This window comes from Physeter macrocephalus, chromosome 21, assembly GCF_002837175.3.
Source record: "Physeter macrocephalus isolate SW-GA chromosome 21, ASM283717v5, whole genome shotgun sequence".
NCBI lineage: Eukaryota > Metazoa > Chordata > Mammalia > Artiodactyla > Physeteridae > Physeter > Physeter macrocephalus.
In genome coordinates this window covers 15,629,938-15,642,944 of record NC_041234.1, presented here as the reverse complement: position 1 = coordinate 15,642,944, position 13,007 = coordinate 15,629,938, and the positions used below count along the sequence as shown (strand labels likewise).

Genomic DNA, 13,007 nt, shown 5'->3' with positions numbered 1-13,007 from the left:
ATTTGTGCCCTTAGTGTAGAGAGAGTAGATGACAGAGTCAATAGATGGACACTGGAGGGAAGGAGGACGTTGCTACCTATAATTAAATATATATTGTATGGTCAGACCACTCAAGATGGCTGTTCTCTTGCTCTCTGTACATCCCCTGCCTGACCAGTGCCTGTTTCGCCTGTATCTTACCCACATGACTGACCTTCCTGCATACTTGCCCCAGGCCCCAGCTGGTGATTGTTTTCATCAAAGGGGAGGTGAGGGGCGTGCCCCTCTCCTGGTTTCCCTGGTAACTAATGAGCCCACCTGATGTCATTTCCCCTATAACTGGCCATCTCCCACCCCACTCCCCCACCGGGAGTGAAGACTGCCGCCATGTCCTGCCTGCCGTCCGCTACACACGCTGGGGTGTTGCCTCCAAGACCTTCCTTCAGACAGGTCAGCTCCCCCATCCATTAAACCATTGATGTCTCTGTTGCTGTCTCCGGGATCCTTCTTCAGTCTTGAAGCTGGGCAAGCGCAGGCCTTGTAGGCCTGCCGCGTGCAGCCCAACATATATGTATTTGTTGGCTTCAATGTCTTTGGTACTTTTATTATAGCAGTATTAAAGTCAGTTGTAATACAGAATACAAATATTAACTTCTAGCCTGATGCTTTCCAAACTTGCCTGATCATAAAAATTAAGCAGAGAATTTGTTAAAAATGCAGATTTCCAGCCCTCCTCCTAACATCTAATTCATTCGCTCTGAAGTGAGGCAAAGGAATCAGGTGATTCTTACTGGAGTCGATTTTGGGGAACGACTAATTTAGCTCATCTACATCACCTCATTTTATAGGTGAGGAGTTTCAGGTACAAAGAAGTGAAGTAAGTTATATCTCTTAAATCACTTCTCTGCTTTTTCTGTTTCTAAAATATACACCTTAATTTTGACACTGCACAGAATGAGATTACAAGTATAAATAGATGTCTTTCTCTTAAATACATTGTCATTATTCAAAATTACATTTTTTTACTCATGGCACTCATATGTTGGTTTAAGTAAACCCAGGTACTCTGAAATGTCTCCATCTAATCTCTTAAATAGTAAAGCAAATCCATAATCAAGATTTTCACTCGAAATATTTTTGGTATCTAAAAATGAAACACATTTCTTGTTAAATTGTTCTCTGTAAAGCCTTACACATTAGAGATTTATATCTAGTAACATCTTTTTTTTATTTCTAAAAGTGCTTTGGTTGGTTTGAAAATTGCACTTTACTTTGTATTCCATAAAAGGAATGCACAGTGCTGGAGAACCTCAATATTGTTATATCTGTTCCTTCAGGCAACACTGCAGGATTTGGAACAGAGGCGCCCCCAGTTGGAAGAACTCATTACTGCTGCCCAGAATTTGAAAAACAAGACCAGCAATCAAGAGGCTAGGACAATCATTACTGACCGAAGTAAGTCTTTTCGTAACGGGCACGTGAAACTTAAGGAAACATGTACGAAAAGTTTCTGTAATGACTTGAGTTCATAAACCTCCATCACGTTTATAAAAATAGTCTAAACAGTTGTATATTAAAACTATTGTAACTCAGATTTTTAGCCCATAATGTTATCTTTCAATAACTGAGTATAATTCTGTGGAATAGAGAAAATATAATTTGCATCAATCCAGACTTATGTAGTTGCAAAGCATGGCAGGGGGCTGCCCTGGTGAGCATGGCTGTGGCAGAACATTTGCTCCTGACTTGTCATTTATCTGGGCTGGCATCCGTGGAGATGCCATTCTCTTCCCTCATATCCTTGGTTGTTGGTTCAAGCAGGCAGTTGCTTCCTGGACCATCTTTGTTTCCTGTCTGCAGTGGCACTTTCAGATCTAGACGACTCTCTGCTGCTTGGATGCCCTCATTGTGTAATATCAGAGATCATTGTACCATTCCGCTTTCCATACTGGGGTGGGTGGGAACTTTGAGAGGCTGTTTAAGGCCCATCTGCCTAGACATTGCACCTACTCTTCTTTATACGGGATGATTCAGAGTGACTGTGCATGAGGTCAGGAAGAGGGAGAGAGGGAAGGGTAAGGGAAACTGCTTTCCATCCTGTTTTCCTCAGAGGCTCTCCTCAGAAATAAGGCCCAGGTCACCTCTGCTGTCAGAGTCTCTTGGATCTCCCTGGGTTTCCTCCCTTCATGCCACCTCCTTTCCCTCCAGGGATACATATCAATATTACATTTTCTTACTTCCCCTGCAATGCCCGCTCGTTTCCCCTCCCACATCCAGAGGAATCTTTTCTAATGCAAGAGTAGGGAAAACCTTCGTTTAATCATCTTTTTTTCCTTCCAAAGCTTTTGTCTTATACCAGGCCTAGGCTTTTGAAACTTAAAAACCAAGAGTCTATGTCTCCATAATATACATTCTGCTGTGTCAACACTTCCCTAAGGAAGTAGAAGCAGAATGTCTGGCTGCCAGTATGTTGGGGGAGAGGAAAGAGGAACCAGAATCGAAAGTTAATATTTGGAAAATATTATTAGTCATACTTACATTTATTAGGTAAATAGTGATAATAGCTTTTATTTTATTGAGTACCTCCCAGGTATCAGGCAGTACGTGTTGTGTGTGGTGTGTGTATTTGTACGTGTGTGTGTGTGTGCGTGCGTGTGTAAAACCTTTACAAAATCCTGTCAGCTAAATTTCATAATCCCCATTTTATAGATGAGGAAACAGTTTCTGAGAATGGTTAAATTGTTCAAGCTTACAAAATAAGCAAAGAATAGAGCTTACAATTTGCAGATGTCTCTTTTTGGCTTAGAAGTGTGTGTTCCTTTCAGAATGTTTACCACTTCCCACCTTGTTTTGATGTTTTTGTTAATGACCTGAATCACTAGGACTAGGCCGAAAGACGGTTTCAGTCTGCAGTTATGGATGTTTTGATTCACTTCCTGGAGACATTTCCCCTTTCAGTTGTAGTGAATATTAATTAAAATAGACTCTTCTTGATTTTGAAATTTTAACTATTGTTGATTAAACAATGTATTTGGATATATGCTAATGTATTAGTTAGGTGGCAGTAGCCACTGTAACAGGAAAGCTCTCAAATCTTGGTAGTTTACCACAGTTTAAGTTCACTTTTTATTCTGGTGTATTCCAAAGTAAGCAGCACTTAATGAAGTCATTCAGGAGCCCAAGCTCCTTCCAACATTTGTGTCCAGAACATCAAAGTGTTATGCATTTAATGGGCAGGTGAGGAACGAGTATTGACCATTGGAATTTATTATGAGCCAGGCCTGGAAGTCGTACACATTACTTTGTTCATAATCTGTTGGCTGGAACTTGTCACATGGCCACATCTAACTGCAAGGGAATCTGGAAAATAATGTCCAATGTTGAGCCCAGGAAGAAGAGAAATTAATTTGGCAAGAAACTAGTCAGTCTCTTCCACAGCTAATTTGGACAAGAAGAATGCACTTAAGTTCTATAGTTCTGTGTAATGTATAGAATGCCATTTATAAAACCAGCAGTACAAGAACAAAATTGCCTTGTAATGACCAACATAGATAGCTGTCCAACTGATATAGTAGAGTGTTCCCCCCTCAGACTGGAACCATGAGGCTTCCCCAACCAGGCTGATACACACAGGCCTAAAAGAGTGAGTGATTTATGAGACTGAATTCCCACTACACAGTTAAGTGCTCTGTTTCTTGCCTGAGAAATATGGAAATTGGGCTAAGATGTTTATACAAATGCAAACATACTATATAGAAAGTCATTTGTTATTTTACCAATGAAAAAAACCTTCTTTTTCCCCCCGAGGAAAATAACACTCATTTATTTTACAGTATCCATTCAGCTTTGTCTAAACATTTTCCATTATCCCTTGCAATCTTTTGTAAATATTGTAGTGACTTTTTTTCATGATGTAGATTAAAATTGAGTGACTGGAGGGCAGGTTTGTAGATCTCTGCTAATAACCAGTGATTTGAATAGTTCTGCTTTTCTAAGCTTTTGTCTTTTACGAATGAATGCCTTTATGAATATTTGAAGCATAGTGGAAAGATTCCAACCCAAATGGTCCAAAAAAGCATTTTCTTCAAATCAAGTGTCTGTTGAGACATGTCATGTTTCTTGTTTAGAGCCTAAGCCAGAATCTTAGTTCTAAATATGCCTGGAGCCTCTAATGCTGGTACCAAGATAATTCTGACAAGGTATGTTTATCTAAACAATGTCATTTGCAGCCCTGCTATACTTCAGTTTATCTCTCCATTTGAAATCAATAAAATGGGATGGAGATTCAGTACTCGTATAGTTTCGATCATGTTCAAAATAGAATTTTTCTTAGTATAGATTTGGTTTTCAGGGAACATGTAGAAATAAGATACTTGCTCATAAAATTGTATTTTCTTATTTGAAGATTTCAGTATTCCTTTTTTATTGCCCTGAAACTTCTAGAAATACTTAAAAAGGAATCAGCTAAATAAAGAGAAATATTCAGTAAGTATATAGTACTATATTGAAACATGTTCCCTCCTTGGTAAATCCCAGTTCATAACTTTGAACAGTTGGGGAAATCTGTACATAGTTATTATATTCTGTGAAGAGAAAAGGCCAGTAAAAAGCAATTCTTCTCTACTAGTAGCTGGGGCTGCAAAATACCAACCATGTTTCACTGTATAAAACTGTTTCCATGGTATCTTTTGTTTTCAGGTGATTATATTGTTGGAAATCATGTTGTAATAATCTAGGTGAAAGAATAAATTTCATTCTAAGAGCATTCAGATAAAAAATTCTCCTCGCTGTTTCTGATGGTCAATCTGCTCATTTTCCTTCAGTTGCTGAATGTGTCAACCATTCCTGGCCATTTTCTTCTGTAAAAGGGCTAGGTCAGGAGATCAAAAACAGATAAGAAGGATTTAAAATTGCTTCCTTGGAGGTTTCTGAATTATGCAAAACTCGTGTTCATGTCCGTTACTACTGCAAATCTTAGTACCATAATGCCTCTCTCTCATAGCAGTAAGGAGGATATGGAAAAAAAGAACTGCTCTCTTATTGTTCTGTTTATTCCTCAAATAATATTGGTGAACATGGCTCATCTGACATTTGTATTTGAGAACCTTGCTTCTGTAGCTTCTCCCTCCATAATCCCCACCATTACCATTTTAAAGATCTGTGGCAATAGCACATATAGGTTTTAAGGGCAAGCTGCCTGGGCTGGCCACTTAGTACCTTTGTGACCCTGAACAAACAACTAATCTCAGTAAACTATCTGATTTCGGTTTCCTGCTCTATAAAATAAGATTACTTTTGTCCACCTCAAGGTTGGGAGAATTAAATGAGTTATTACATGAAGAGCACTTAGCTTCTGGCCATAGTAAGAGTTCAATGAATGTTATCTCTTGTTGTTTTAATTATAATCTAATTGGGTTGTTTGAATGCTTAGTGGGAGAGCATTTAAAGCATTTAGTAAGCTCTTAAGTAACTATCTGATTTTTCCACTAACCACCACACCCCCCCCCCAAAAAAAATGGAGAGAGAGTTTTAGAAGATCAAAAGGAGAAAGTTGCTTTGGAAAAGATGGAATAAGATATATAAATAGAATTAAACAATATTTGGAAAAGCCTTCATGTGAGTGATACTACAAAAAGCAAAGCAATTGATGTAAGCTATTTCCTTTTCAGTATTTACTGTAACCTTAGGAGGTGGGCATTATTATAGAGACAGAAAACTGAAGCTCAGAGAGCTTAAATAATGTGCCTGGGGTCCTAGTAAAATGTCATGTGAGGGACTAGGATTTAAACTGATGTCTATATAATTCTAAAGCCTGAGACACATCAAATAGTAAGGGCTTGTTAGTCAAAAAATAGAAAGAAATATTTATTTGAGAACTTAAAATATTAGGAGTAACCTCAGGTTACTATAATATTAATATAATGTTTTACTGCTCCCATTTATATTGTTGTCTTCTATGCATTTGCACGTCTAATTATAGGATTGTCTCTTACATGTGTTGGAAATGTGCAGGATAGTGGACCTCAGTAATCTATTAGCTGTTCAACCTTGACCAAGTAGATTCACTTCTCTAAGCCATGGTTCCATCATCGGTCATGTGGGGATAATAATAATACTTAAGCTGGTAGGGTGATTATGAAGATAAAATTACATGATGTTTCTAAAGTGAAGACCTGGCACATATTAGATGCTCATTAAATGGTAGGTACTATCAGGATGAAATGAATCTGGTACAGAGGAACTGGAGCTGGGAGAATATGAAGGGGAAATAATGTATGGCCTTTTATTATCTAACGCAAGGGTGGAACTTCCAAAACAAAATACCAAGTGTTAAGAGAGAGTTGTTTCTTTTAAAATTATTTTTTCAGCAAAGACTTTTTCAAACTAGTCCAAAATTCTTTGAGAAATTTGGTGACATCATATAAATTTTAAGAGAATGAATTTGTATCGTATTGCTTAAAGAGCTGGTGTACAGGGCTATAGAGAGGAGAATGCTCTACTGTATGAGAATAAAAATACTCTCACAGGATTTCTGAATTAACTGACAGTTTTTTAGCAGCTTTGTCAACCCATCATTCATTGCTGCAACCAAATGTAAGAAATACTTCATGGTGAATTAAAAAGACTGTTATTCTCCACATTTTTATGAAATCTCTATTGCTGATGAAATGCCAGCCAATATCTTCCTCTCAGGTATTGTCTAGTAGAGAGTTGCTTACTTTAGAAGAAGTGGAGTCAACCATATAAATTTCCTTCTTTTGACATCTAGCACCTGCTGTCAACCTGTTATAACTACAAGGAGCTCTCAAAGTTTACATCCACCAGGATGCCGCCGGCAACCCAAGAGTTCAGTTCAGTAAATATTTGAATGCTTACTCTGTGCAAGTTAACATCAGAGGTGATGGAGGGGATACAGGGAGGAATGATTGAGGCTTTGTCTTAAAAGAGCTAACAATCAAATGTGGGTATTTGGACAAGTATATCCGGGCAAGGCAGTCTACGGTAAGTACTTCTGTAGAGAAGTATTACAAAATGCGGAGAGAGCGTGCAAGAGAAAGGGAGATTGGATCTGAGTGAGGGGGTCTTGGAATGCTCCCAGGAGGTTAAATTTTGTCTAAAAATCCTAAATTTGATTAGTATTTTGAAAAGCAGAAAGAGGTTGGAGAGGGAAGGATATTTCAGGAAAGGATGACAGGAGAATACATAATTAGACTTAGGTTAGCAATGGTGTGACGGATGAATTTGTAGGAGTGTGTGTGTGTGTGTGTGTGCGTGCGTGTGTGCGTGTGTGAGTGTGAGCACATATGTTGTAGAGGATAAGGCAGTAAATGAAGTCAGTGAGAGCAGTTAGGAGCCACGAGAGCCCGAGCTACAGCAGTGGCAGTGGAGTGAAAAGAAAGAACTGAATTAAGATATGCGGTGGAGCTAGCATTAACAGTATTTGGACATTGATTGGATGTGTGGAGTTGAAGAGCTAAGAGAGTGCTTACCTCTTAAGATTTTGAGATTCAGTTCTTTGGAAGATGGTAATATAACAAGAGACAAACTCAGGAAAAGGAGTTGATTATGGGTGATAAAGTAATGTGTCTAAGATGTAGCTGATGTCCAGAATGAGAAATGGTTGAAAACACAGGAGGAGATTTCAGGGGTGAAGTTACTTCTACACAGATTTGGAAGTTACCTGGAGTGGTTAAGCTTGCATAGAGATGGGGTGTCAGGTGAAAAATAAAGCAGGCCTAAGGAAGAGCCTGGAACTTGTCTTACATTTAAGGAATATATTGATAAGAAGAGTTAGCACCACCCCTCCCAGTGGCAACTTGCAATATAGGTGCATTTAGACAAACACACACTGAAGAGTGAGTTTATAGGTTTTGTACTGTATTTTGTTTTCTGTATCTTCTGCAATCTAACCAGTCTAATAGTGTAAATTTTGGTGCAGTGGACCTCAGTGTTATACCAAGGGTTAAACGAAATATCACTTCCTCAATCCTACTACAAAAAACAAAAAAGTTTTACTACATTCTATTTTTTTAAAAATTATTTATTTATTTACTTTTGGCTGCATTGGTTCTTCGTTGGGTTGCGCGGGCTTCTCATTGCAGTGGCTTCTCTTGTTGCGGAGCATGGGCTCTAGGCTCGAGGGCTTTAGTAGTTGTGGCTCTCGGGGTCTAGAGCACAGGCTCAGTTGTAGCACCCGGGCTTCGTTTCTCCCCGGCATGTGGGATCTTTCCGGACCAGGGCTCGAACCTGTGTCCCCCACATTGGCAGGAGGATTCTTAACCACTGCGCCACCCGGGAAGCCCCTACTATTATTATTAATCTTTTCTTCCAGTGTTGTTATTTGCTAGGAATAGTAAGTATATTAGTTAGCATTCTCCAGAGAAATACCATGCGTGCACGCTCGCTCTCTCTCTCTCTCTCTCTCTCTCTCTCTCTCTCTCTCTCTCTCTCTCTCTCTCTCTCTCTATATATATATATATATATATATGTATAATATATATGCATATCTATTTATTTATATATTTATTTATGTTTATTTAATGCACACACACTCATAAAGAGCAAAAGAGAGAGATTTTTAAGGAATTGGCTCATGCCACTCTGGGAACTGGGAAGTATGAAGTCTTCAGGGCACGCCAGCAGGATAGATAGTTAGAGAAAAGTTGATACTACAGTCTTGAGTCCGAAGGCCATCTGGAGGCAGAATTTTTTCCTTTTCTAGGGATCTCAGTCTTTTCTTTTAAGGACTTCAACGGATTGGATGAGGCCCTCCCACATTATGGAGCCTAATCTGCTTTACTCAAAATCTACAGATTTAAATGTTAATCACATCTAAAAAATACCTTTACAGAAACCTCTAGGGTGATGCTTTAGTAACTGGGCATCGTTGTCTAGCCAAGTTTGACTTATAAAATTAACCATCACAGTGAGGTTCATAGTGCCGTGTGTTTCTTCACATATAAATTTCATGATTCCTTTAATTTTCATTAGTATCCATTCAATAGGGTACCTGGAAATATATATTAAAAAATGGAAGAAAGATAGAAATGATCTTTAACATCTTGATAAATTTCAGAGCTCCATTAGAGTAATTATAACTCATGCATTAAATTTTTTTACCTATAAAAACAGGTGTTTTTTTATAGAATTTTTCTTATATTGTGTTAAACTAATACTAAATATGTATGATGAAATAATTCTATTTTAATGTATCTCATTTTTAATTTTATAAGTGATTAATATCAAAATATATTTGAAAAGATTTAAAATCCAAATTAGCTGCCATGACTATATATAATTATTAATCTTTCATGTGAGTATGTAGTCGGAAAAATAAATAAATTTTATTTAAAGTGATGTAGCTACAATTATGAACATAGTGTTTTCTACTAATTGCTTTTTTTAAAAATTTATTTATTTTATTTATTTTTGGCTGCATTGGGTCTTCGTTGCTGTGCACGGGCTTTCTGTAGTTGCAGAGAGCGGGGGCTGCTCTTCGTTGCATTGTGTGGGCTTCTCATTGTGGTGGCTTCTCTTGTTGCAGAGCACAGGCTCTAGAGTGCAGGCTCAGTAGTTGTGGCACACAGGCTCAGTAGTTGTGGAGCATGGGCTTAGTTGCTCCGCAGCACGCGGGATCCTCCCAGACCAGGGTTCGAACCTGTGTCCCCCGTATTGGCAGGCGGATTCTTAACCACTGCGCCACCAGGGAAGCCCAAATTGCTTATTTTTTTCATTATGTTTCTTTCTAAGGGGAAAGATTTGGATTAGCAAATGTTCTATTCACTCTATTCAGTTTAAAAAACTGAATACGATGAACATAACTATTAAATAAATAAACTAAGTAAATAAAATGATTTTTTCTTTATGATATAATAGAATAAAGATCGTGATGAATAAATATAAAGAATCTCACACTCAGACAAAGTGAGCTGATAAGACAAATACAAAACAGAAAGAGATGTGCTCACAGGGGGAATTCCAGATTTTCATAGACTAACATTTTCATCTTACGGCATATTGGGGCATTGCAACTAAAGACCTGAATTTCTCTTATATTTTGGTACCTCTGGGCATAGGGAGGACTGTTACTCCCTTGTGTACCATGCACTTTAGATGAAGCTAAGCCAAGGGTTAGATATGTGCTATGGACTGCTCCTAAAAGACTCCCTCACCTCTCCTCAGGTGTTGGAAGAGTGTAGGGGTTATTCGAGATCTACCATTTCTTTCTTTAACAAATGCCCTCATTAATCATTTGAAGCAGCATAACAAATTGTTTGCCACTAGTCTTTATTCTGCTGTACCTGTCTTAAGAGAAGCGTTCATGAAGTAAGGAGGATTAATGGATTGTGAACTTTCTACATTCAAAGGACAGAGCTGGGCTCATTCTACTTTAGCCAGCAAAAGGAGTTTGTGGTTACCTACTGCTGCAAAACAACCCCAAAACTTAATGCCTTAAAACAGCAACAATCATTTATTATCTCTCACAAGTTCTGTAGGTCAGAAAATCACAAGTGACTTGGTTGAGTGGTTCTGTCTTGGGGATTTCTCATGAGGTTGCAGACAGTAGTCACCTGTGGCTGCAGTCATATGAAAGCTTGACTGGGGCTGGAGGATTCACTCCCAAGGTGGCTCACTCATGTTGTTTGTGAGGTGGTGCTGTCTAGCTGGTTCTTCTCTACATCAGCTTCTCCATGGGACTGCTTGAGTATTCCTGCAACTTTGTGGCTGGCTTCAAGAATAAGTAAAGCATGAGTACAAGGCAGAAACTGTAATGCCGTTTGTGATCTAGCCTCAGAATTCATACTATAACCCACCAAGACTTTTCTATAGCTGCTGGACATGTTGATAATTATCTCAGATCCACTCAGCCTAGCTGCACATGGAGAATATGGGTTTTGGAAAGAAAGCTCTTGAATTTTGGAGGCCTACCAGAAAGACCTAGGCAGCTAGCAGTTGGTTGTGGGATGAGGATGATGATTACTTTTATGTTTGTGAGGCAAACACGTAAGAATGTCTTTCCTTAGTTTCATTCTAAGACTAATGTGGTGCTAAAAGCAATGAATCTAAGATGGGAAGATGTGGTTTAAGTCCTGGCTCTGCTGTTTAATGACAGCAGGACCCTTGGAAAATTATTTAGTCTCTCTGACCCTTTGTTTTTTCATCTGTAAAACTGGGCCCTGATGCCTTCTGTACCAGATTGCTATTAGGATTAAGTGGAGTGACATCAGGAAAAGCCCTTTTCAAATGGCAGATCACTACAAAAATAACAGTGTCTTGATCATCTTGGGCTGCTGTGACAAAATACTATAGACTGTGTAGATTAAATAATAGACATTTATTTCTCACAGTGCTGGAGGCTGGGAAGTCCAAGATCAAAGTGCCAGCAGATTCGGTTCCTGGTGAGAGCTCCTTCCTAGCTTGCAGAGGGCCAATTCTCAGAGAGCAGAAAACTCTGCTCTCTCCATCTTCTAATAAGAACACAAATCCCGTCATGAGGACCGACCCTCATGACCTCATCTAAACTTAATTACTTCCCAAAGGCCCCATCTCCAAATACCATCACATTGGGCATTAAGGCTTCATTCAGCATGTGAAAATTGGGGGGGCACAAACATTCAGTCCATAACATTCAGCTATCTTCATCTTTGACAGTTCCATTAGATCTGCTAGGTATCAACAGTGACAGAGCCCTGCTATAAGTGTAAGAGTTTTTTACATTTAGAAAATGGGTACATGAAGATTGAAAATTGTTCTGTCTATACACAGAATATTTAGTACTTGCTCAAGAAATTTTCCTTCACTGAGAGTGCTGATTCTCTTAAATTCCAGTCAAGGGCCTTGGGAAAAAATAGGTTCTACATCAAGATTTGCTGAATGAAATGCGTGATGATATTTTATTCAGTATTAAGGTAAAGCAAAAATATTTATGCAGGACATTCTATTGTTATGGTTTCCAGCTACTGCATAGTCTTTTTTTTTTATTCAAACTGTCACAAAAATTATAATCATCCTCATCAGTTCACTCAGTCCCATGTAATTAATTTTCTTTTCATCTTGATCTTTTGTTAGCACTTTTATGAATTCATCAGTTTTCCATTAGAGTTCTGAAAATGCTTATTCATTCAGTTCAGCAGTATAGTCAGTTACCAGAAACCTATGCTTGTAAGAGTCTTTTTCATGAATTCCTTGAAGATGAAACCCTTTTATAGGAACATTTTTGCAAAAGCATCAGAGTACACCCAGAACTGTCTGTAAATGACAAAAGACTTAAAAATGACCATGGTTAAAGATTTGATGAAAGTTTATAATAATGCAATTGACAAGGAAATTTAGTTATTTCTGAGATATACATTTTAAAATAATAGCTAGAATTATGGCTTATAACATTATACCAGAAGATATAAGATTTTTAGGAATTTCATGTAATGTCTGAAACATTTATATTAACATATTTCCATACAAGTAACCCAAAGAGTTTAGTATTAGTTTTTATTTTTTAATTTAATTTTATTTATTTTTTTGCACAGCAGGTTCTTATTAGTCATCAATTTTATACACATCAGCATATACATGTCAATCCCAATTGCCCAGTTCAGCAAAAAACCATCCCCACAACCCCGGGGTTTTCCCCCCTTGGTGTCCATATATCTGTTCTCTACATCAGTGTCTCAACTTCTGCCCTGCAAACTGGTTCATCTGTACCATTTCTCTAGGTTCCACAGATATACGTTAATATACGACATTTGTTTTCCACTTTCTGACTTACTTCACTCTGTATAACAATCTCTAGAACCATCCACGTCTCAACAAATGACCCAATTTCGTTCCTTTTTATAGTTGAGTAATATTCCATTATATATATGTACCACATCTTCTTTATCCATTCATCTGTCGATGGGCATTTAGGTTGCTTCCATGACCTGGCTATTGTAAATAGTGCTGCAATGAACATTGGGGTGCATGTGTCTTTTTGAATTATGGTTTTCTCTGGGTATATGCCAAGTAGTGGGATTGCTGGATCATATGGT

At 38.1% G+C, this 13,007-nt stretch overlaps 1 protein-coding gene across 15 annotated transcripts in view; it reads left to right on the top strand.

The window, feature by feature from the left end:
* The window catches only part of DMD (dystrophin), a 2,398,628-nt gene that overhangs the window by 1,741,239 nt on the left and 644,382 nt on the right, over positions 1-13,007 (top strand). For all 15 annotated transcript variants that reach the window (XM_055081921.1, XM_055081920.1, XM_028482834.2 and 12 more), the window contains one exon: positions 1,317-1,434. In XM_055081921.1, coding sequence (XP_054937896.1) covers positions 1,317-1,434 — 118 coding nt within the window. The remainder of the gene's footprint in view (positions 1-1,316; positions 1,435-13,007) is intronic.